Source organism: Aythya marila (genome assembly GCF_965140915.1).
Source record: "Aythya marila genome assembly, chromosome: Z".
NCBI classification, from domain to species: Eukaryota; Metazoa; Chordata; class Aves; order Anseriformes; family Anatidae; genus Aythya; species Aythya marila.
In genome coordinates, this window is record NC_139080.1 from 14,563,256 (window position 1) to 14,589,125 (window position 25,870).

Below are 25,870 nucleotides of genomic sequence, written 5' to 3' on the forward strand. Positions count from 1 at the left end.
GCCCGCCGGCCGGCCGGAAGCGGAAAGGCGCGGAGCGGAAGGGCAGGTGCGCTTATAAACGCCGCGGGGTGCGATGGGAGATGTAGTCCACGCGCGGAGGGGGAAGACTAAAAAGGGGGGTGCGGCTGTGTCGCCGCGGGGGGTGATGGGAGGTGTAGTCCCTGCGGGTTATCCCCGGCAGCCACTGGGGGCGCGGGGCTGTGGCGGCGGCCATGACGCGATGGGGGAGGGGCCGTGCTGAGGGGCAGGGCGCGGGCTGTGTGGAGAAAGGGCCGGTGCTGAAACAACTAAAACAAAACAAAAGAATCAAAAGCAAAACAAAAGGGGCGGGGTACGAGGGTTAAAGTCACTCCGCAGTTGTAAGGGCAGAAGCCAGGGCTTGTAACGCTACGAGACAGCAGGCACACAGCTTCAGAAGAAGGTGGGTAACGCAGTTTAGTGTTTACTCTCACATTTTGAAAGTTTAAAAAGTCACACAGTTATAAAGCACTTCTGCATTCATCAGCTTTGTCCAAAAAAAAAAAAAATCAACATAGACAGTAGGCACATCTGTGTTAAAAGAACAAGACTCCACATCTTACAATAATAATCAACTGATAAAATACAATTTATTTCAAAGTTTGTATTAAATGCTTATAGCAAGACAAACATGAAAGTTTCATTTTTCAAAGTATTATATCCCCAAATGAATTTTTACCTATATCCTAGTGAGTCATATTGCTCATGGACAACAAGGTTTATTTATGTTTTTGTAAAGCTACAATACAAAGGCAAAACAATTCAGCATACTCCAACTGAGTAAACTTGACATGATACAGTAACACACTTGCCCTATTCGAATATTTGCTTAAGCTGCCTCCTTACACCCCTGGCATATTTCTCAGTGAAATTTGGTTTCACAGCCTGATGTGACGCTAAAATAAAAAAAGATCTGTAAGATCCTCTGCAAGGAACATGCGAAGAAAGCAGTTTCAAGCAGTTTCAACACCAAGATCTACAAAGCGTAAGAAAGTCACACTACAGATAAATGTACTGGATTCAAATAGCTTGTCAGTCCTTTTCTCCCTCCCTGTATAAAAAATTCAGTTCAATCAGAAAACTTTTGGCCATCAAAACTGATTTATCATACCAATGAAATTTACTTTGAAACTTGCATAAAGTACATTTCTGCCAGAAACTTATTTTAATCCCCAGATACCAAGACAAAGTAAAAATCATGGTTGCTTTAAAGCACAAGAGGGCCAAAAAAGTATATAAAAATTATAAGCTATTTGCATCTTGACACCTTGCATTTGTGATCAGCATTACAAATTTACAAACTGGGAGCCGATACCATTTGCAAATAATTATTTTAATATATGCAAGAGACAGTTTCAGTGATCCCAAACCAATTCCAGTGAGGAATTACTTCAATAAAAAAAATCTGTGCGTTTTTTATATTTGTACAAGTGCAATACTTAACAGTTTCAAAACAAAAGGATAACAAAGATGAGCACACATTTATTCAGTACATCAGAACCAATTCTTACAAGACTAAAAAAGGACTTGAAGTAGGATTTGCAGCTGGTCTCTCATATTGATATCTCAATCTCGGTTAAAACCCAAAGCTCTATCTCAGAAAAACCTTCTACTTTGAGAATATAACCTTCCATTACAGGGACCACCTGAGACATTACTTGAAGACAAGAACTGAAAGTTGTACCTATATACTAGACAGACCTCAATTGCCCAGTTCAGAACAGAGTTACAGAAGTTCTGGGACTTAAGCAGCTGTAAATTTCTTCAAATTCCCAATAGATGAATTTCTGGACTGCATCCAGCTGGACTGCATTAGATTGTTCTATCTGTAGTTAGCAGTATGCCATGAATAAAATCTGACTCACTGGTCATTGGCAAGAATCCCCATCTGTTCTAACAGAGTCCAGGTTAGAATGTTTGCTTTAATGCACTAATTTCCAGTTTTTAAATGGGAGAGCAATCTTTGAAATTAAGTCATGAAGTTTATTTTGAGGGGAAGAATCCTTGAATGAGAAATTACAGTGTTTTATTATAAGAGTCTATTAATGTTTACATCCATTGGTATGAGGTGAAACTGGAACTGTGGGTGTACAAATTAGACATACAAAAGATTATGTCTTTATGCAAATATTTGCTGTGATTTCAACATTTAAGGTTGTTTTCTTTCTGAAACATTGAAAAGTTCTTCTGCCTCTGTTTTTTTGCATTTAATTGCAATCTACACTTGAAAACATTTTGTATGTTGACACTTGGGTTGTCATGTTCAGTTTAAAATATTCAATTGATAAATTGGACTACTTACTCCCACAATTAAAATTGCAAAATTTACTAATATAGGTGGGCTTGGAAAAGTCTAACCTACATATGTGGTTTCAGCTGCAGTGAGTTCTATGTCACATATATAAGTTAGCACATAATATAAGGAGCCATATCAGAATTCTTTTTTTGTTAGAACTGTCAATTTTAGTTTGTGGAACAACCCCTAAGCTGTGCTCTTAAATAAATATGTATGTTTCTACGGATTCTCAGCCTGCAGTAGCATCAGGGAGCTGCTGTGCTGCTACCACACTAAGTTATGAGCTAGCAAAGCAGTATAAATCAGGAACTTGCTGACAGTTCTTCAGATCAACATTTTGTTTCAGTCCATTGGGTGCCAAATATCAGCATCAAATCTCTTGGCACTTCTGTACCTTCAGTTCTACTTACACCTCACAGAATTTCACCTTCAAGTGTGCTACAAAGCACCTATGTGCTTTAAAAATTCCTATTGGTTGGATTTAAACAGATTTATCAGTTATTAGAAATAGTACATAATAGCATATTAAACTATTTTTGATTTCATTTACTGACAAATAAGGGGGGGGGGGAAAAACAGTAGTTCTAACATATTACTGTTAGGATATACTGATAGTTCCAATCAACTGAGGCACAATTGTAGGTGGTGACCAGCAAGTCATACGTCGGTCACTGAACTAGTAATTGTACATTTTCTTACAGTGCATCAGATGTATGCATCACTAGCAAAAAAAAAGCAACAAGAAGGTCCGTGTAACTTAAGTGTTATATGAAGCCTAATGTGCACTTGATGTAAAGTGTTATGAACACTGTCCAAAGGACATGTGACTTCCTGTACCTGTAATTAAGCTATTGGACAGCAGACAATCAGAATTTGCTCCAGCTTCAAAGCAATGTATGTAACTGCCCAAAATCATTTCAGTCCCTGGGTAAATTGCATTTTGCAGCTAGTTTTTTCAGCGCCTTAGTTAATTTAACTTGATTACAACTGGAAGCATCTGACTATGATTTAGGCATGCTTATTGCTGTAAAAGAAATAAGCCCATCTTCAAAGTTACTGTGCAAGTATTTTAATAAGATTCGCACACATCTCAAAAAATTCTATTGTATGACTCCCTGATCTCGGAGTTAAGTCAGCCGTTGAAGACTCAAGTGAAGAGGTCACTGATGAGGTAAGGGATGTATCTGCAGATTTTCCTTGTGCATCATCTGAATCTTTCTGACAGGATCTATAGTTGCTCACAGAACCTGATCTCTGTGGAGTTGCAGTCCCAGACTTTGCCTCAGTAATTTCATCTGAAGGGGGAAGGAGAGAGTAGAAAAGTTAGTTATCAATATCAAATTGACCAGGGGAACAGCAATCGTCTTCCCTTCCTGAGACTTAATCTTGTGCAGATGTCCTTACACAAACTAGTATTAGGCATGAAGCACGGTTCATAACACATCTCATCTACTTTAGTTAGACCAGCACCTGCCATGTTTTCCATTAACTAATTTCAGTGACTAACAGTTCAACTGAATTAATCTGCCTAATTTATCTTTTAAATTTAACCTTATGATGCTACCTACCCCATATAAGTCAAATAATACTTTGTACACATTTTGTAGATGCTTTTAGCTAGTATGTACTTTGTTATTGTTATTTGGCTTTGATTTAATTGTATTTGGTTATATTATTATTATAATTGATGCATCACTTGCTATTAATTTACATTAATTTATCCTTCTCTTTTGGAAGATTTTCTTTTAGTATCTTTTACATCTATACTGCAGCAACTTAAGCTTACCTCCCATATGAGGAAGAAATACTTCTACCTTAGAAGTCATGTTCTGCTGAATTTATCTCTACTCTTACTTAAACAGAACATTAGCTTGACTCACTTGTCACTAAAAAAAGTTATTTCCAGGAGAAATTAGTGAAAACAAAAGGGTCTGCCTTCTCAGATCAGTCAAAGCTACTTTAAACTAGTTAGGTAAGACAAGTAGAGAACCATTCACCGTGTCAGAACAGAGTATCAAATCAGCTTCATGACTGGAAGAGCTGCCAAATCCATGCCTTGGGGTTGTATTTTCTCAGAAGCTGAAGACAGGACTGCAGCAGTCTAACTTCCCACAGCTGCATGGCTCTAGGAAGTCATCTCCCCTCCAACTAAATTTGCGTTTTTCCTATATACAGTTGTTAGGAAAGTGGTTAGTCCCCTCTATCAAGTACCACTAGATCTCGGCTAACACCTGTATTTTCAGAAGGGATGAGGCAAGAATAGGAATAACAAATTACATTGAACTGACCTAAAAACCAGACTTAGCCATCCTATACAATAATCCAGTCAGACTCCAGTAAATCTGTGCCTTGTTTTCCTTGGGAAGTTATGCACCCCATTAGCTGTATGCAATTTTGCTTTTATTCTACTACACCCTTGTTAGGTTACACCCTCCTCCATTCATTTTCAAGGAAATAGCAAACTTACAGTTCTATGCAATACTACAGCCATTCTATGAATTATGACCTTGCTGCAGGTTAAACCACCACCTTTGAAGACTTCAGTTACTACAATTCTTATTTCAAGTCTCCTACCATTGGTCAGTTGACCTTGGCTGGCAGCTAAGTGTCTAGCAAATTCCTATACTGTATATAGACACATACATACAGTGAATATAGTGAACTATGTAGTTCACTCCTCTATTTCTCAGCCCAATGGAGGAAGAGAATCAGAAGGCCAAAGTCAAGAAACTCATGATTCAAGATAAACATGGATAATTGAACCAAAAAAAAAAAAGTGGTGCAAAGGAGATCATTCACTACCTCCCACAAGCAGACTGAGGTCTATCCAGTCTCTGAGCAAAGGCTACCTCCCCAAGGTAGCCGTTCTATTCTCCCTCCCCTCAGTTTGGTTTGTTTAGCATGTTTTGCTAAGCACGGTATTATTTGTCACTGGATCTCTCTTGGGTATGTCTGGATCAGCTGTACCATAGGATGCGTCCCCTCCCAGCTTCTTGCTCACCCCTGGCCTGCTCACCATGTGTGGCAAAGTTGGGAAAAAGAAAAGGCCTGATACTGCACAAGTACTGCTCAGCAACAGCCCAAACAATGGTGCTACTAACACTTCTAGTCACAAATCCAAAACACAGCACCATACAGCCGGCTATGAAGAAATTAATTCCATCTCGGCCAGACCCAGTAAAACAGTGTACAATCCAAGCCAAACTGGCATGCATACATGTCAAACTCTATCTTCACTAGGAAGAGATATTTACATTTTTAGCTAATATTTAAATTAATGTTTAAATCTAGGCCTCACAGGCAGTTTAGGTTGATTCCTATACTGCCTCTCCTAGCTCTGTCCACTTTTGTACCACTGGCATTAGTGCTAGTGCAGACATGAAAGGAGCGATTCAGGAGTTAATACAGGTAAAAAGCAATATGAGAGACGAACCAGATAACCATTTGATCACAAGAACACTAGGATTGAAGAAATAAACAAACACTTGGTTTCAACTGACAAAGGGCAAGGATTTCCCTTTACTTCTAAGTGAATCAAGATACAGCAATTAGAATGATTTCCATTACAACTCATAAGTCTTCACATACCATCAATGCTACGGAAGTCCAGCAAGTATGTCCTGCTGTCCACCTGATACAGCTGTAGACTCATTTTAGAGTATGCACTTGTCACTGGATTCTTCCTTCGAACACGCAAATAGTATGGATTTACAACCTAGGACAAATAAGATTTGAGCAAGTTCCCAAAACTGCTTGAGATATACTGCATATTGTTCCTCTCATTTCAACTCACTGGTATTAAGTGATTTAAAGCTTACCTGTCACAGCTTCCCCCCACCCCAATAGAAAAAACATTCCTATAGCTGCAGCAGAAAGGTTTGACATGTTACAAAGATTTATCCTGTCAGCATAAATTGCCTCCCCCAAAACCCTTCCCGAACAGCAAGCAAAAGCTGTCAGCATAGTGCACAAGATTTTTTTTCCTGCACATGAAGATGCTTTTTTTTTTTTTTTTAGACTTCTAGTCTATGTAATCACACAGCTCAAGCAAAAGTTTACTGTTACCTATTGTAAAGACCTTCTATTCTTTTACCTTCCATTCATAATCCAGCTGCTTAATTGCTCGACACACTTCAGCCATGATATCATTCGGTCGACTTTGACTCCGTATTCCCAAGTGCCACTTAGCTCTTCTTACTCCTTGGTGTTTTGATTTTTGTGGATTCAGCTCATCGAGAGTATGGCGAGGACGAGGTGCTTCAGCTACCAAGAATGGCACTCTTTCAGGATGAGGGCGAGACAGATGGTGATCATCAAGAAAAGAATCTGGTGGGCTTGTAGCCAGGTAGAAGTCTTTGGCCTCATTCATTATTCTTCTATTATCTATAATGAGGTGATAAGCAACAGCTAAGGGGTCCTGATGATTTCGGCTATACAGACAGCTTAGAACTTCCTCTTCAGTGCATTCAAACTTCTCACACACTTCTTTTAAGGCTTCATCATCAATCATGGTAGAGCTGTATGAAGGGTCTTCCGGAAACAAGTATTTGGGAAGGTCCTGCTTAAACCATTCATGTTCCCTAGATTTAAGAACAACAAGATTAAGGCTATGTATGTAAAGCAAGCCTTTCTAGCATTAAATTCTTTAAAAGTTACTTTCAGCCTGTACAAAAAAAAAAAATTGTCAGCCTAAGCACTCCTCCTGTGCTTCTGCCAAAGCAAGTTAAGCATGCTAAGGGAACTGGACATTTCTACATAGAGGAAAGTAAAAATTGCCTCCTTCACAACATTTTTCTTGACATTTGGAAGGAGACAAACAAAAAAAATCTTTCCTGGCAGTGTTGCAACTACTTTAGCTCAAAAAATATCTTTGTGTAACTCCATCTGCTTTTTACATAAGTGATACATATATTTATTTTTAACTGCCAGTACCTTAGTTTCGAGACCATTTAATCTGAAAAGTGCTCCCTCCTCCACAAGCACACATATAATAACAAAATAAAGAAAACTCAATCCTGAATAGTTTCTTTGGCAGATGTTCTGACAAGGATTTCTGAACAAACTCACATGCTCCACACCCCCAACAAGTTATGTTTTTTTCCATTCAGAACAAGACCAGCTTGTCTCCAATGCATACAAAATTGACGGAAGAATATGTAAAAGTCAATCTGTACCTCTTTATTACTGTATCCATGAGCTTATCTCATTATTATTACTGTATCCATGACTTATCCTTCTTCATAAGAAGGAAAAAGGAAAGATCCAGAATTAACCAGATAATTAACCTTATTTTTTCCCCCCCTCTATGACTGAGCAACTTGTGTGCCTACAATAAATTGCTTAACCAGCCAAAGAATATGGCATGACACTATGTTGCAGAAATGAAAACTATCAAAACTAGGCTTACTGCATATTAAAGAGCAGTTACGCTGATCGAGCTCTATCTAGTCAGCATTGATCTGAAAATATGCCTCATCACCAATACATTGTGCAAAAGGCATTTTAATCAGTAACAAATAGTTCGGAAGCAGAAAAAGCTTTTCCTATACTAATGCAAACCACAGCCCTAACTGGGCAACTGAGCTCAGACAAATATTTTATTACTATTCACTGCAATGATCCTCTCCTCTTGCACACATGCACACTTCCTCCTAGAACAGTTAAAGTATTCAATAATTAAAATCATGCTGTTGTTAAGCTGTAAAAAAAAACAGTTGAGTATAGACCTGGCTAGGATGCAAAATCCACCCATGTTCTGCCACCAACATTTTTCAACATTTTCATCATTTCTCATCTGGACATGCTTAAGATAGCTTAGACAAACTAGAGTTCCTTTCCACTCAGGTTTTACAGTTCTAGGTTAGTGTTTCCATGTTTTCTGATGGGAGAAAATACTCCCTGTTGTAATAAAGGACTAAACAAAATGCACCACATTTTTTCTTGAAAAAACACAAACATTGCTAGCTTCCTAACTTCCAAGCCTAAAGGAAGAAGCATTTTCACTACAGTAGTGCTTTCTTCTTAGAGTTTCTCACAAAGGAAACAGGAAAATGTAATTATGCTACTGGATGAATTACAGCTTAAATTTTGTTGTTGTTTTACTTCATACTTGTCAAAGCAGTCACCCTCTTCAGAATCCCATCTTGGAATCTGGAGTCCATTATAGCTATCTGTAGGTTTAGCTCCTCAATATTCTATGTAGTAATTGTCACTTATACAGCAGTTTATGCTAGGGTTTGAAGCCACACCAAGAAGTGCTACGGATGGAATATTCACCGTCTTAACATGATTTTTCCAAGGGCTGTATAAACTTTGATTAAGCAGTAGATATGTTACGAGTAGTAATTTCTCATCAGATGTTTAAAGCATAGGTTAGTGCTTTAATAGTTCTTCAAGCAAAGATTTTTTTTTCCCCAGAAAGAATAGTACTGTGCAGTTTTTGCAAGCCATTCTGCAGTTAAACAGCTTTACTTAAGCTTAGAGTTTCTGAAAATTCCTGTAACACGTACATTTTACTGTGACCTCCAACTAATACTTCTTTGGCCATACAGATCTAGTGGGAGGTGTCCCCATCCGTGGAAGGGGGTCTGGATATACATGATCTTTAATGTTCCTTCCAATCTAAAACATGGTTAGAATCATGATTCTATGATTCTAACCATTACAGCTAAAGCCAAATGACCAGAAGTTGATTTTATTTTGTCTCAGACTATAAAACAAGGACAAGTGTTACAACTAGTTTCTTTATACTGCACACACAAACTAAGACAATCATACAAGCAGACGTCAGTGTTTTACCTAATGTCTCTGATTGTTGCTCTCTTCATCGGATCCACTTGCAGCATGTGTTTCAGAAGACTTATGACAGATGGATTCAGGTACTGAGGGGTATAGAAGATACCATCACATATCTTCTTAAAAAGCGTTGGCACATGATCATCATCAAATGGAAGTGTTCCACATAACAAAGCATAGAGAATAACCCCACTACTCCAAATATCTACTTCTGGACCTGCATATAACCTGGGAAAAAAGTTAGCTATTAGTAATTTGTGTTGAATACTTTTAAATAGATTTCAAACACACACACACATACTTTAACTTATATTACTGTAATTGTGTTAACCTGGGGACAACTAGTCTGCAATTATGATAACATTTCATTTCTATGCTACGCCTCCCTTGAACTCTAGCATCCTAGCATCCTTTCCTTTCAAAAACATAATTAAAGCTAGGGAACAAGTATGTAGTTTTCTCCTCTATTGTGTATAAATACTCCACAAATGCAATTTATTACGATGGTAAACTGAAAGAAGTCCATATAACAGGACTTATCACACATTATCTCTGCTACCGCCCAGATAAAATAGACATTCAGCCTGCCATCACCAATAGATTGGTATTAGAGTTGCTGTAAACAGCAGACTTGACAATAAGAGTCCAGTAAAAAGTAGAAGTTATGTTCAGACTGAATATAATTCTGCAATGGGTGTTTCACTGCTATTCAAAATCACAGCAGATGTCACCTCTAATTCTATCCATACCTGTTTCCAAGATGTGAGCTGTGATATTTTTAAACCAATTCAGGCACACTGTACACAGTGGATTGTGGCATTAGACATCACCTCCAACTTACAGGAGCTATTCAAAGCTAGTTCATGGGAGCCTTAAATGCTTATGAAAAAAATTATCACAGCAATTAACAACTCAGCCCAGTTTCTCAGCATCCAGCTGAGAATGTCAACAGTTTTGTAACCTTTAGAATCAAGCAGCAAGATAACTGAAATACATGCACACATGTATTCAAAATAAAAGAAACTACCTTCCTGAAATTACTTCTGGTGCAGCATAGTTAGGGGAACCACAGCTTGTTCTTAAAAATTCTCCATCTGACATCATATTTGATAGACCTGAAAGTGTATAAGAGTAGCTACTAAAAATTCAGAGAGCAAAATGATTTCACACTGCATATAGCACCTAGAACAAGTCACCAGTAACTTAAATATTTTAACATTTAGCTCAGTTAGGAAGCATAGTTGTTTGGAATTACTAAAAAAGGTTCATACACAAGAACACTACATGATCCTAAGTTTAGCAGAAATTTGAGTCTGACATAATCCATTATTGTACACAGCAAAGGCATGTTTGAAAATATACATTCATTCTGAGACTAATGATTTTGATTACACAGGCAAGACAGAAAAAAGTTGTTCTAATGGAGACAGAGAAGCATAACAAGATAGGATTTTGATCATCAACAAGAAGGCATCTTAAACATATTCGTTTCTAAATAATGAAGTGGAAGATGTTACCAAAGAATTGCCCACAATTCTCTAAGAGTTTATATATATATATATATATATTCATATATATATAATATATCTCAAAGGAATTGAGAACTGCACACAACTTTGCTTTGGAGCAGATGACAGTCACCACAACCACCTGAACTCTCAACTAGTTGCTGAATCACTGCAGCTTAGTATAGTTTTGGTTTCAATACTGTTAATGATTAAAGCATACTTTAGGACCAGGCCATCTTTGTTCACCAGCTCTCAACATAGTCTGAACTACCTCTTCCAGAATAGACATGGAAAATATTTTCTAATTTCCTCAGTGGAGGCTGTATTATAAAGATTACTACAGGCCTGAGAACTCAGTCCAAAGAGAAGGAATTATGCCCTTTCACCAAGGGCAGGAAGGGAGAGTGAAGAACACAGCCTGACTAGCTTTGACTAGCTTTCACACTCAAATAAAAATTTTTCTTAAGCTTCTGTCACAATTAAGCTAGTCACAATTAACTGAGTGCTACTGTTTTGCTTATGCTGGAGATGCAGGACAATTTTTATAAGTTGCTGTACTTCATTTCTTCACCAGGTATGCAATTTCACCCAGAGCATTCTCTACACTTGAGAAATTGTTAGGATTCCCAATACCCACATACTTGAACACCTATATTTTCAAAATATACTTAGAATACTTAGCATTATCTAACCTCTTTGATCAGACAGCTCAAAATGCTTTATAAGGGCAGGTATTATCTACTGCATCTACAGGAGACATGTCATAATGAACACACCAGTATGGATACCTTAATGTATTTATATGGATGTTCTTCCTTTTTTTTTTTTAAAAAAAAAAAAAAAAAAGGGGGAACTAGCTACCGGTCTCCTCACTGTCTGTGTCACAACAGCTAGTATAAACAATTTAGCTTTTTGACTAGTTAAGTATCTACATAACAGAGAGCCTAGGACTTTGCAAAATTAACTATTTTACCTTTTACACTTTAACTACATTTTTCTTACCAAATCACATCTTTAGTTTTTAAAGTGAATTTAGAGTACTTTCATAGAAGGAGCAACATATTTTACTAGAGCAAAGTAGTTCTTAAATATGAGGAACACCCTTGCAATATAGTTCCAAGAGAGCTACGCATCTGCATTTTACAGATGGAGAAGGAGGCAACAAGAGGGTCAGTTTTCAAGTGAAGGTAGGGAACTATGTCCCCACTGAAATCCAGCATTTCAGAGAAATTTTTAAACAAGACTAAACCAAACAGCTCAGTTTCATCCACTCATACAAAATACCTGACTTGAAGAAAGATTGAGGAAAACAAACCACAGATGTGCAAGAACACTGTTTTGCTTTGCATTCATACTCTTCCTGGATTCTGTTCCATCTTCAGGATAACCAAGTAACCACATTTTATTAAGTATTTTCCATAGCAATTAGCAGAACTTAAGTAACACCAAAAGTGTGATCATACAAGATATTAATGCTTACCAAAGTCAGCTATCTTGGCATTCATGTGTGCATCAAGCAGCACATTCTCAGGCTTCAGATCTCTATGTACTACCATATGCCTGTGACAGTAATCCACGCCAGAAAGGATTTGCTGGAACAGACGTCTACTTTCCTTCTCATCAAGCTAAGACAAACAAAGGTTTTAAACAATTTTGAAACAGTGGAAATGAATTATTTTTCATTTACATGAATTGCAGCAATGTTTCCAATGACCTAAAGTTACCATTTTTAGTTTTAATATTTTATACAGCAAATGATCGTATCTTTGCAATAGAAAGCTTCATAACTTACATCATTTTGCTTCTACCATAACTCTAAAACTACTACAACAAAATTGTATTCACACACTCAGAATTATTGAAGTTTCTCAGTCATGCTTTTGAAATTATCACTCAAACTCTAACTTTGTCTAAACAGAGTATCAATGAACTTTGATACTTAAGCATAGTATAAGACTTAACACAAAAGCTGCTGATAATCAGCACAAAGGCAGTAAATTTTGATGCAATTTATGTTCTATTTGCAGCTTTCCCTAGACAGCAGTCTTAGCTAGGCACTTCCTATCAACATGCCCTATAACACGTCGAAGTCAGCTCAGTCTAAGTAGGCAAGATCCTTTTATCTAGCTAGTTTGCCATAAGGGAGTTGGGAGCATTCACAGAAACCATTCTACCAGTCAAAGAGAATAGTAAGGGCAGAATAGCAGCTTCCTCATAATTGGAATAATTCCTTAGTTGAATGGAAAAAATGCTGTAACAGTCATACATTAAGATCTGAACTATGCTAACGTGCTCTGAAATGAGAGATGTTTACAAAACGTAGCCATAAAATGTATTTTAATTGCTAACAGCAAAATTAATGCTGAATACATAAAAACAAACCTTCTTTTAATAGGAATGTTGCAAAAGCAATAATAGAATGCAAGTCATTGACTTGTAGAGTTGGACTACTTCTTACCCTTCCGTTTTTACAGATATAGTCAAACAGTTCTCCTCCTGAAACATATTCCATCACCATGAAAATGTCAGTTGGTGTACTGATGACCTGGTACCTGATAAAGGAAGGTATCTGTTAGTCTATGTACTCAGTAGAAGAAACTAGAAATAGTCAGATAAACATTTTAGAGTAAAGTATACTTCTACGCAACTCTTTGCACAACACTAGTTTCGTCAGTCAATTTACAGTTACTGCAGTAACACTTTTTCAGAACCTACTTCTCCTTTCAATATGTGATAACATCACTGTAAAGACTAGAAGAAAACTTGTATTTCCCAACAGGAAGATCAGTCTCCATACTTTCAATGGAACATACTTAGATCAGATATTTCTGTGAAAGTATTTGAAGTGCTACCTCACACACAGCTTAACATAGTGAGGATGGAAAACGAAAGTACAAGAGGATTTTGCTAGTGCCTCAAAAATCCACACTTCTCAACGCCAACAGACACTAAAACTGCCGTGTCATAAATAAAGCATACTTCAAGAATGGAAAAAATATTAATGATGATGCAAATTAATTCTTTGATTATGAGGTCTATACATTTTTATCATACTTCAGTTAAGTTGGGGGGGAAAATGGAGTTTTGAAATAAGCAGGTTATGGCCAAATGCCCTACTTATAAGATTTTGAAATATTTTCTGTGTATCCTTAACTGAAAAGGTGTTTAGTACTTTTCCTCTTACAGCAGTGAGAAATGACTGTTCTTTACACAGAAAGAGAAAGCACACTGATTTGACTGAGGAGTTGAATTCAGGTATGCTACTGAGAAGACAGAAGGTAGCAACTGGATTAAAATGAATGCTTTTAGGTACCGCACTTAAGCACACAAATATATTCCAACTAAAAAAATAAAGTGAATTCACACATACAACAGAACTCATCAGAAGACTAATTCTAAGCCAAGAGGGGAAAACAGACATTTCTCAGCTTGCTGAGACAAATTATTTTTGAACTGCATAGACAGTGAAATCAGACTATTCAGACGTGAAATCAGACATGTACATGTTTTAACAGCTTAATATTAAAGTAGCGTAATAACCTGGATACCACTGAGGCAAATATCAGAACAAGATCTCCAAAGTTAGTTTTCCCCTGAAGTACCTTGAATTACAAGCAATTATCTTCACTGATTTTTCTTTCTAATTCCTTGGTTGAAAGTGCCTCACATACTTAAACATCACCAGGTATTTGAAGCTATGGCCCTTCGTATTTTAATCCTTTTTAGTCAAAAGTTACACTGCAACTTCATTTCTAACAACATGGGTGACTTCTCACAGTTGTGAAATTTGTGAACTATAAACTTAAGGCAACCATGAGCAACAGTTTATAGCTGAGATCTTCAGAGATGTCCAACTTCCGGACAGTGAGGTAACAGACAATGTTGGGAGATAACCTCATCATCTCGGACAATAAGCAAGTCTGTATCTCTTGGAAGATTCAGCCATGCCTCTCTACAGTCAGTTTGCTTTTTCTAGCTGTGGAGAAGGTCACTGTGGAAAAGAAGAGTTATGTACCTATAACACAAGTACAGACATCAAGCCCCACAACATAGTTGACTGAATGCAGGAAGAGGAATTTTTAGAGAAGCAAAATGTATCCTACTGCTAGAGGTTAAAAACCAGAAAGAGATGTTCTAGAGGTTTTTAAACTATGGTATACAAAAAAATCTTTGAGACACACTTGAAACATTTTATACAATTTTTAGTAAAGCACAGTGTTCCAAATTATACATTGTCTAATTTGTAATGTTCAGCTGAAGAAATCTGTTCACTTTTATCCCAGCAATTGCTCCATCTAGTTCCTAGGAGAGGAAGCAGCATGATCCTAAGTTCCCAGCATGTCTACCTGCACAGCTGTATCAATCATAGCTCAAACAGTATTTACATGCAGGCTAATAACCTTTCTGCTTTGCGAATACAGGCTGAATAACTGAAAATTTGGGTATCCATCCCCCTTTCCATTATCTCCTACATCTTGACCCTTTCTTCCACATGCAGGAGAAAAAGAATTTTTCCCCATAATTCACTAGAAATATTTACCTGAAACCTATGCTAAGCTGTTAAATCAGCTTAATCAAAAGTACATATTCGTGCTTCACCCCCATATGTCAGCTGATACATTGATACTTCCATTTGTTTTGATTACAGGTTTGTGCTTTGGACTAGTTCATGAACTCTTCACTAGCAGCAGTAGCAATGCTGCAGACAGACAAAAGCTCAACAGCCTTCTGAAACTAATCCACTTCAGATCATCTCAATACCTTCTTCAATCTGATTTAGCACTGACTTACATGCTGTTGCCAAACTACAGGAATATACTGGCATGGCATCTATCAGTGGTAGCATGGTCTTAACACAAGACTTTGCCAATAAAAAAAAATTATGAACTCTAACAACACAATTAAGAGTGCATGTTACATACACAACAGATGTGCCCTGCTAGATGCATAGGTACGCTATATGAAACAAAAAAAGTCAAAAATAATTGGCATTTATACCTGGTCTGAGAAAATAAATCACAAGTCTAGCACATATTTAATTGTAATCTGAACTCCGCTGTTAAGTTATTGATTGACTAATAACTAACAGACTGAACAGGCACAATATAAATACCGTACTAATTCGGAGAATTAGTAGCATATATTTCAGAATTCTTTTATACAGATCACACTTAACATACTGCACATCTTCAATTCAGAAAATTTTTGCAATCCACTATCTACATCAGAAAACCATAGGTCACTAACCATCACATTGATAGAAGATATTTTGAGGAAAAATACACAGTAAGCTTGCACAGGAAAGCACTCTACAGTCTTGTTCTTAATTTCTAAGAAAAAAGGATCAGAGACCACCAGAAAACGAATACTGAAACAGTAGCTAAAAACAATAAAACTGATGCTACAAGAAGGATCTATTATGCCACTACCTTTTAACCTGCCTAAAGAAAGTTCTGTGCCCTACCAAGAATATTCACAATTCTGTGAAAACATATCAGAATATACTGAAAATGGAATACATGGAAGCTGGTTAGTTCTCTAACAAGTTACTGATAGTACTTTCGCCCTTTGAATATGTTTTAGGTCTAAGAGAGCACAAGAGATTGTTTAAAAAGATCTGATTATAGCAAACAAATCTTACAGCTTAATTATATGTGGATGTCTGAAGAGTTTGAGGTTCTGAATCTCTCTGCGGATTTTTCCTACAACATCAAGGCTGCGAATCTTCTGTCGATTCAGGATCTTCACTGCAACTTTATGCCCAGTTAACTCATGTTTGCCAACTGCAAGGAACAAGAAAACATTTAGTTAGTCAGGGTTTTCAATTACCCCATAAGAACATCGTTTCAGTTACAACCTAGAAATACCACAGTTAAGATATTAATCATTCCACATATCCTGTTTACCTTTAGGGAGATAGAAAACTAGACAGCACATCATATCCTTCACTTTACCCTAATTCCTCTCTCAATTTTATTGTTAGAATATTCACAGGAAATGTAGGAATGAACCTTAAATCTCATCCTCAGAAGTCTTGCAGCATGACTACATTTTGCACTATTACAAACAAAACATTTTTCTATCCGAAACACTGCCATCCTTGCTAAATAGGATATCATTTTGTTTTCCTGTGTAAGTAACTCCAATCTTCAGACTCACATGGTAACCCACTCAGACATGCTCTCCTGCAGCTTTTCTACTCAATCTACAAGTATTGCATTTACTTTTTTTAAAAAAAAAAAAAAGTTTCCCTTCTCCTCAAGTAGCACATTTCAGCAGTTACTTGGAATTACTGCTAAGAGTAACCAGTTTACTTGAAAAGTATTTACCTGTCCATGTAGCAGTCTGAACCTATAAGCTACACATTCTGTGCAGTAAAAAAGACTATCATACCAGAGCTTTATTACATATAATATAAACGGCCAAAAAAAATGTGAAATGCATACAATAGAATCTAACAACTATGAGAAGCAATATAAATATGCAACCTCTTACATTCCTGTTTCCTTCCTACTTCAAGAAGTTGTTTTTCTTCTTTGAGGAATTTTAAAGTGTAAAACACTTCCTAAATTGTTACCCTTCTTGAATTCCTTAATTTTGCAGGTGCTTTTTAAAATGGCTACAAAGTTGCTATGAATATATTCTTTTAAACCCAGTGCCAGTATTTTTTTTAGAATCCAGTGCTGGATCACAGATATACTACAGGATGTAAGCATCTCTTGCACTAGACTTTGCTACCTGCATCAGTTTCTGCACACAGTAGTTTAACACTGCTAATATCACATCTATATCCATTTTCAGAAGTACAGCTACCATCCTCTGCAATGTTCTAAAAGCATGCCAGATTCCAAGACAGCTAAGTGTCCACTTGGACACTGGCAACAACCCTCTGCTAAACATAGCACTCTGTTATCTGGGTGCTTATCTCCTCACTTGAAAATCTGACCAATTCCCAGGCTTCAAGACTTACTTAAGTACATCCATAGGAAGCTGTGATAAACAATTCTGATATAATTAATAACTTTACACTGGAAGTCGTACCTATCTCGTTTACCTGACACAGCACAATTAAACATTTATCCACGAAGCCCTCAACAGTTTTGCAGTATTATTTTACAGTATAGCTAATGGATCTGGAAGTACTTATCTTGCTTGCAAGAAACAGTTGCTTGTTCACAAAGTAAAAAATATGTCACGCCACATTAGTGAGAATTGCAAAGACTGTACAGAACTAAGGATTATTAAGCCAACATCTCAGATGTTAAAGCTTAAGGCCAGTGCTATATGACAGACTAATTCTTCTGAAAGTAGAAGACACAGCTCCTTCCCTAGTGGATGAATAATTATTTTGCTGCAGTTATCTATAAAAATAAAAGTCTTCCTGTACTCAAGATAATTTTGACAGAATTAGTAAAAGTTTATCGATCTGTTGATCTCATTTCTAGTACAAAACCCTCCTGTAGCCATTCACCTCTACACTGAGATAAAAAATAATGCAAGTGAGAAGCAATACAGATAACGATAAGCCCCTCTGAATGATTATTTTTATGACAAGAAGATGTTTATTGTGTAAAACAAAGCAGCATGTCTAAGTCAGGAAGTAACCAAGTAGTGGACCACACAAAACTGAACCACCATGATGTGGTGATGAGACACCTTTTTTATCTGAGATCACAGAAAGGCTCCAACTACAGTATGGAAAAAACATCCCCCAGTGCATAGAAGCCATTACCTAAATAGGGACACAATAACCAAACGCTGGGCAAGCACATTCACACTGCCGAGGAATGCAGGACAAGGCAGACAATTAATCACAAGTTCTAGACAGACCACAGATTATTAGAGGTGAGTGCATGGTACTGTAAAGTCATGTTGTGCACAAGAAATATTTGCTTTCAACCAAGCATACAATTAGAGCAATCATCTCTCTTGCTTTCTCCAATTTAAATGTGATTGAGGTTTCAAAGGAAACCAAGAAATTATACCACTTATGTTCACAACCTAAGGAGTAAGAAACCATTAACATGAAACACTCAAAAAGCAGTTACTCCGTTTGAATTACCAAGTCTTTGCCTACCTATAATATGAACAGAGGTAAGTCAGAAGTATTTAAAATTTAACCTACTAAAAGAATTTTATCATTACTTTTAGTTAATAAGAAATGTCTTAGAAACTAAATGAGAATCCACTACACAGGAATTTGCAGCACCCTTTGGTTTACAAAGCACTAAATTAAATACCTTCTTAAGTATCACGTGCATTTGAGCAATTTTGCATCTTATCATATAAATGCTCAGATACTCAGTTCTGACACACATTGTGTTGTGAAGTTTAATTATCAGCCAATTTGTTTTTCTGATTTGTCAGTCTACCTTAGATGACGACTGGAATTTAATTAGAACCCAGAAAAAAAAGCAATAGAAGGTTACTTATTAGATACAAATGAGCTATATTCAATATGCAAGGTACATAAAAAGCATTTTATTGAAACTTTTATTTGAAGTACTTCTTAGGCAGTAACTTTTGAAGCTGACTGAGCTTTAGTTTGCCTCCAGCCTTGATTTTATTCGAGAACTGAAAGAAATGCTTCTCTGCTTCTTCTGCTGTTCAACAGCTTTGAAAAAATTATTGAAATAAAAAATATTGTGGTTTTGTGCACATAGAGAAAGATCCCCAGAAGTCTGAAAAGTCTTTAGCAAGTGAACAAACTTAATGATTGTTTTCTTCAGTAATATTTTACTAAGTTTTTACTCTTTTTTTTTTTTACTCAAGTTTAAGATTATATTAAATCTAGCTCTAAGACTGGGGTTTCCAGCCACCATCTATTTCATGAAAACTGTTTTGTTACAAACATATAGGGTATCCACTAGTCCTGTTCTGCTACCACAAATCACATACTTTAAATCTCAAACTACATTCTTTTCACAAATTTTTCATTCCTCCCAGGCACAAGTAATCTTCACTTTTCTGTACAATATAATAGCAAATACAAGTTTTTCCACATTTTTAAAAAATAAATTTGACTTATTTCTTCACTGTAAAGTGGCTTTGCAGCTTTGCTATTGACTGTGTACCTCACATTAGAAGTAAGCTAGCAATTCCACCAAGAAAACCATAGTTGTCATATAGTATAAACCTTTATCCACATGCCCTAAGAACTTACTTGAAGTTGAAGCAGTTCAAGGTACATGGTGCTGCCACAGAATTGTTTGTACACAACTTTAATTAAGCAGTAATTAAGGATTTATCATATAAAATAATACTACAATAGAAACAGCAACTTAGTTAAAGCTTCAGGAATGGCAAGGCTCACGCAATACTTACTCCAGGGTACTGGGGGGGGGGGGGGAGTAGTTCTAAAGTCAAACACATGCTTCCAAAATCCTCCTTTGAGGTGAATTTCTCACCCTTCTCTCTCACCTGCAGTTGCCCACAGACAAGCCTGACCCTCAAGGCATCTACCCCGAGACGCAGTCCTCTCAGGGGTGCCATGAAAAAGCATCCCAGCTCAGGGGGAAACAAGGGTGCAGCCCACTGCAGTCCTTCAAGAACTCAAAGAGTCCTTCCTTGGTATCAGTATGTACAGCATTGTGAAATAATTAACTTTTAGTTTTGGAGTTTTCTGGGATTCTGGAATTTTTTCGTTGTTTATGGCTCATGTTGTGGAATCCCTTTACCCTCAACATTTAACTGTACCTTTCCCAATTAGTCACTCCACAGGGGCCCTGGATATGGTCAGGGGGAGGCCTGCTCATCCCATGCCTGTATCAGATACGTGTCAGCAGAGTGAGCCAGTGTTGGGCTTCACCACACTCTGTAGATAACAGAGGAATGATGCCAACAGCTTTTCTTTGAGTCACAGATAAGAAAAGATGATGCAGCACCATATTTATTAGATAGGGAATTTAACTACAAGTCAGTCACTTCATTTTGTTCCTGGACTCCGATGTGATTCATCATTTTCCAGCAACAGATTTCAAGGCATCAGGTATCTATCTGCCTGGCACTCCATCCCTATAACTGTGCAGCAGTTCAAGGAATTGCATCAAGGCCTATTGTGGTTTCTAATTCTGAGCAAGTCTCAGCTCTGCTGAAGCAGTAGAGTGTACCTGCCACACTCCACCCCATCAGTACAGTCAATTCACTTTGCCCTCAGAGTGGCAGCGTGACTCTTGCCTCCATGGGATAAATGCATTGGCAAATATTTTATGCCTGTACATGGGCAACTTTAAGAATCATTAGTACAAGCTATAGCACAATGCTTATTCCTTTGTTTTCCACACACCCTATTGTATAAACTGAAAAATTTAAAAAAATCTGTATACATGAGGGGGTTCTTTCAGCAGTGCAACTTGTTAAGTCATCCTCCAAACCTGGTACGTAAGGCACCAGCTAACAGTAAACATAAAACAACAAGAGTTAATAAAATCACAATAGGGTGCAGAGTCAGGTTCAGTTCTCCTGCTGCTGTAGGAGACCATCCAAGAGGGATTTGCACCACTGATGCTCTCCATCCTTCATGGCTCTCTACAATACCTGACATATTTCTTCACTTTCACGACAGACTCTGATAAGAGATCTTTGTCCTATTCTCTGGGCCTGTTGCAGGAGGCTTGCTAGGTCAGGATGATGGAGAAGCCACTTGACTAGGGTCAAATTCATTCCAACAGGTGTTGGTTGCAGTTGGCGACACAGCATATAATCGAAAGAAAAATCTTTGCAAATAATTATGGGTGGAAAAAGATTAAGATCAGAACTGATACTTATGAAAAAGTTATCTATCACCCTAATTTATGTGTATGTAACACTATGAACAATATCTATTAGGAAAGATTTACATAAATGTTCACACACGTACACATCCTTTTTCAATATATAGGACTACCATTTTGGAAATCTTGATGGGATATATTTTGAAGTGACAGATAATTTATTCTGTATCTAAATAGGTTATCTTGAGCTTTAGGAGTATTACTCTCACAAATGAAACCTCATTGTCCTAGAACAACACCTTAATTCACATTAACTGTTTGTCAGTCTTCTCTCTTTTGATAGGTCCACACCCTATGCTCTTAAGGATAGGGTAAAGTCCCATTACAATTTAGTCCTAAAGAGATAATTGGGTGTCCAGTGTATACTGACATATTGTATATAGCAAGGACAAAGGCAACCATCGTTTTGTGTTCTGAATGATAAATTGACTAGTTGCCACAATGATTGAAACTTTTTCAAACTCTGATGCATTACCAGCAAAACAGGAGACACTAACTGGCTATTTTTGCATTCAGCATGAAGACAGAACTGAAAACATGACTTCAGATGATAACATTATGTAAAGCCCAGGAAAAAAAAAAAAAGCCAGTGTTATTTTTCTGAAAACTACTCTGTATTACCTCTAAACATAAGTTTTACCTATAAAGGGGCTGGCTCACAAATTAGAAATAATCAAAATGTATTTGTTAATCCTTCCAGCTGGGTACCACCTATCAGTCCTACAAGAAGAACACTGCAAAAAGAAGTTTCTTTTATATACCTAGTATTTCTTTATTATTTGGTAAGAGAATTATAGAATCACCTAGTCTTCAGAAGTCTCTTTCAGACTAACAACTCATCAACCTGGCTCACTGAAGTTCCATCACTAAACCGTGTCCCTTAGTGCACGTCCCTTAAGCAGCTCCAGTAATGGGGACTCCACAACCCATTCCAAAGCTTAACCATCCTCTTTGCAAAGAAATTCTGATATCCAGTCTACGCTTCCTCTGGTGCAACTAGAACCAATTTCCTCACATTCTGTCCCTAACGCCAATTGCCTTCAGATTTCACTATGCACAGCAGCAAGTTTTCAAAGATACTCAGAGACAAAGTTTCAAAGCTGCAATGACTTGTTTTAACTGCTTAAATGTAGGAGCAACAAACTAAAGTCAGTTCAGCAGGGCTTCAGCTGGAAAAGAAAAACAATGGTGAGGCCATTCAGAGTAAATATGGCATTCTTACGAAATACAGATACCAATCATGACAGCTGCAGAAAAAAAGCTGAACAAGCATGTTAGGTTCACACAAATATTTTGACAGAGACCAAAAACAACCCAACCCAAAGCTCAGAATGTACTCTTAAAAAAAAAAAAAAAAAAAGCTGCATGAATGTTTTTACTAAATTAAATGGACACTAGTTAATACTGTGCAAAGGCATATTCCTGAACAACTACATTAGATAGAAAACTGATCTTCACAGTCCCCTGCCAGGTGTCTTATCACTGCCTTCATCAAGGCCTATTTACATCAGTGTTGCAGTCTATACAGATCAGCACTCAACCTAGTTCTAAAGACTAGCACAAATATTGTATATTTATCACCACAAATAGTATCCTCACCTCAGCACAAGTTACTAGAAGTCTGACTACTCGTTCCTTTATGAAAACTAATCATTTGAAACACCTGGGAATTAACTTTACTTTGGTTTCAGCAGGAAGCATCAGTGGTATTCAGCAGGAAGCGTCAGTGGTATTTAAAAAAAAAAAGCTAAAATACGCGTAATATTTTATGCTGAATCCCTGTAAAATTTAAGTGAGAACATGCTTCACAAAACTCATTTGTTTTCAGCATTCTCTTTTACCCAGCCTTTCACTGCTGTGGTATTTTGCTTTCCCCATGTATTGGCTAGAACCAGCTGTCTCCTCCACAGACGCCCATCTGAGGCACAGTCCAGTGAATGAGGTCAGTGGTTAATTTAGGCTCAAAGACCTAGAAGAAGAGTTAAATTGGCAAAACATCACACCAGCCAGTTATCTATGATGGTAAAGAGGCAAGTGAAAAGGCAAATTCGCCCGACAGATGCCTTGGCAGCGGGAGACCTTTACCAGGCGCTGTGCAAAGCACTGGCTTTCCAGCCCATTTTTGGGGCTGCTACTGCTGTTAAAACTAAAACCCCCCACTTCCAAGAAGCCGTATGCCTGACCCACACACCACGGAAGCGCGATGGAAACCCTACCTGAACAGGAACTGAGTAATTAGGAGGGTTTTTTTTTTAATGCTTTTTCTTAAATTGCCAAGTGACGAAACCTTTATCAGAGCGGCCAGATGAGGAAGAGCAATCGAGGGGAAACCTTAATCTCTATTCCATTGCAAGTCCGCCGCGGGGTACCTGCACCCCTAACAGGAAAACTTTTTTTTTTTTTTTTTTTTTTAAGTCCGAAAGTTGGGTAAAAACCGACCGAATTCGTCCCAAAGACCGCGCCTCCCTCACCTCCGTGCCCAGCCCGCCGCTTTTATCGCCCTCCCTCCCCTCGTCCCGACACCGCCCGGCTCCCGGCGCTGCCTCCGCACACACGGATCACGACACCCCCGACACCTTCTCGGTCGGCAGCCCCGCAGTCGCGACTCTGTCGCGACAGCCACCGCTCCCTTCCCCCCTCCCCCCCTGCCTGAGAGCGCGACCCCGCACCTCGCCCACCGCCCGCCACCTCGCCCTTCCCCCGGCCGGAGGAGCCGGGACAAGCGGCTCACCCTTGACTTTGCCGAAGGTGCCGACGCCGAGCGTGTCGCCCAGGATGTAGTGCCCGATCTTCACCCGCCCGTGCTCGTGCTTCTGTTTATCCGCCGCCGCCATCTTGAGCCAAGGGCCGAGTCTGCGCATAGTGTCACCCGCCCGCGCCGGGACGGAGGGCCGGCGGGGGAGGAGCAACCACACTGCGCCCGCCCGCACCGAAGCCCGGCAATGAACGCCGCATTTACCGCCCGGCCGCCCTGCGCGGAACGAACCACTGCGGCTCCGCGGGGGGGGGCGGGACAGCCCAGCGGCCCTGCGGGGGGGGGGGAAGAGGTCTGTTCGGGTCTGAGGGGGGGTTGTCCCTCCTGGCGCCACCGTGAGGCGACATCTTGGTTAGGCGGCTCCGAAAATACAGAAAAACAGGCCCGCCGAGTCATTGTTTCTTTCTTTTTTTTTTTTTTAATAAAGCCTTGGTTTAAACCCTCCCCTCTCCTCAGGGAGACACGCCGGAGACCGCCCTTCCTTATTGCCACCTGTGGCCGGGTTGTCCCAAAGAGCTGTCCCACCCCGCCTTCAAAGAAACGGATGAAATTGGGGGAAAAAAGTGACAATTGAGTAGATACTTTTGTCTAGGGAGATCATCGACTCGAGAGGAAGGCTGCTGCCAACTCCCATCCTTTCTCTGTTCCCCTGCTCTCCAGAATGAGTGAACAAAACCAATAAAATGCTTTCCCTTGCCAACCCTATGCACAGCCCCAAAATGTGTCTGCAAATAGATCAATGTATTATAATACAGACCACATAAGGATCTTTCAGCGTGCAGACAACAGGAAGTTAAAAATACGAGTAATGACCTTAAACTTGGTTCAGAGAGAATTCAGTATTACTTATGTTGCAGCAGTCATTAATTTAACAGAAAGTTGGAAAACAAACTCAGGTCCATGGAAGATACTTTTACATTATTTATATTATTAATAATACTGATACTTACTAATTATATATGTCATATACATCATATATCTGTTACTAATATTTTTATATTGTTAATACTATTTTACTACATATTTAGAATCATCCCTCTGCCCTAAAAGGGTAAAAAATTAAAACCCATCTGTTTATTACTGTGAAAGAAAGAAATAAAAATAAATAAATAAATAAGATTTCATATAAATTATTTTTAAAACTTTATTATTATTATTATTATTTGGAAAAAAATAGTAATTTATTCAGCCAGTGCCAAAATATAAGTTGGTAAGCAATGTAGGTACTACTCTTAATATGTATTTTAAAATTTGCATGACGTGAAATAAAATAACATTTTACATGGTAAAATAGTAAAAACAAGGAAAATAAAAGTAATGATTCTGATCTGAGTAGTTTAGAATTTTAATTTCAAGCATTTTCATGAAGATCATCCGAGCAGAAAATATTAGATGCCTTCAGCCTGCACTAATTGACCAGTAAAATCTTTAATTTAAACATAATAAATTAATATAAAAATATAAACATAATTAATTAATATAAAATATAAAAACGTAATGCAGGAAAATCAAATGTTAATGTTCTTTAGTAAGCCTGTGTTAATGTGTAAAGATGCCAGATTGTTCACTTTCTGACTTCTGATTCAGGAATGTTAGTTTTGCCCTTTCTGGACATCATCTAAAGAGAAGTACTTCCACAGAAATTCTAATTTGTTTTCACTGCTCCTGTTCAGCACTAGGAGGACTGAGAATCATATGGTCGTACAATTTTTTTAGCTCGTGTAAC

General features: G+C 38.0%; 1 protein-coding gene across 2 annotated transcripts; it reads right to left on the minus strand.

Annotated features, from left to right (window-relative positions):
* Nucleotides 1-405: 405 nt before the first annotated feature.
* Nucleotides 406-24,279, minus strand: PRKAA1 (protein kinase AMP-activated catalytic subunit alpha 1). Of its 2 annotated transcripts, XR_014319383.1 has the most exons (10): nucleotides 24,121-24,279; nucleotides 16,259-16,400; nucleotides 13,076-13,169; nucleotides 12,098-12,242; nucleotides 10,137-10,224; nucleotides 9,113-9,337; nucleotides 6,408-6,894; nucleotides 5,903-6,029; nucleotides 4,312-4,479; nucleotides 3,471-3,609 (listed from the first exon to the last, which is right to left on the minus strand). XR_014319383.1 is itself a non-coding variant. In XM_082783745.1 (9 exons), exons 1-9 carry the CDS (start codon nucleotides 24,248-24,250, stop codon nucleotides 3,368-3,370), a joined length of 1,680 nt encoding a protein of 559 aa, XP_082639871.1. In that variant the 5' UTR covers nucleotides 24,251-24,279; the 3' UTR covers nucleotides 406-3,367. The 2 variants fall into 2 exon arrangements, 1 of the variants encoding a protein (XP_082639871.1); XM_082783745.1 differs by lacking the exon at nucleotides 4,312-4,479 and having other exon boundaries at nucleotides 406-3,609.
* Between the last annotated feature and the right edge of the window lie 1,591 nt (nucleotides 24,280-25,870).

Bases quoted from the DNA above. Each gene is read 5' to 3' on its own strand.
- PRKAA1 (XM_082783745.1), bottom strand. From the start codon at position 24,250: ATGCGCAGACTCGGCCCTTGGCTCAAGATGGCGGCGGCGGATAAACAG. The intron at 13,170-16,258 runs GTAAGATTTGTT...TTCCTTTATCAG, and splicing joins CATCCACATATAATTAAGCT to GTACCAGGTCATCAGTACAC. The intron at 9,338-10,136 runs GTAGTTTCTTTT...CTTTTTTCCCAG, and splicing joins CCAGAAGTAATTTCAGGAAG to GTTATATGCAGGTCCAGAAG.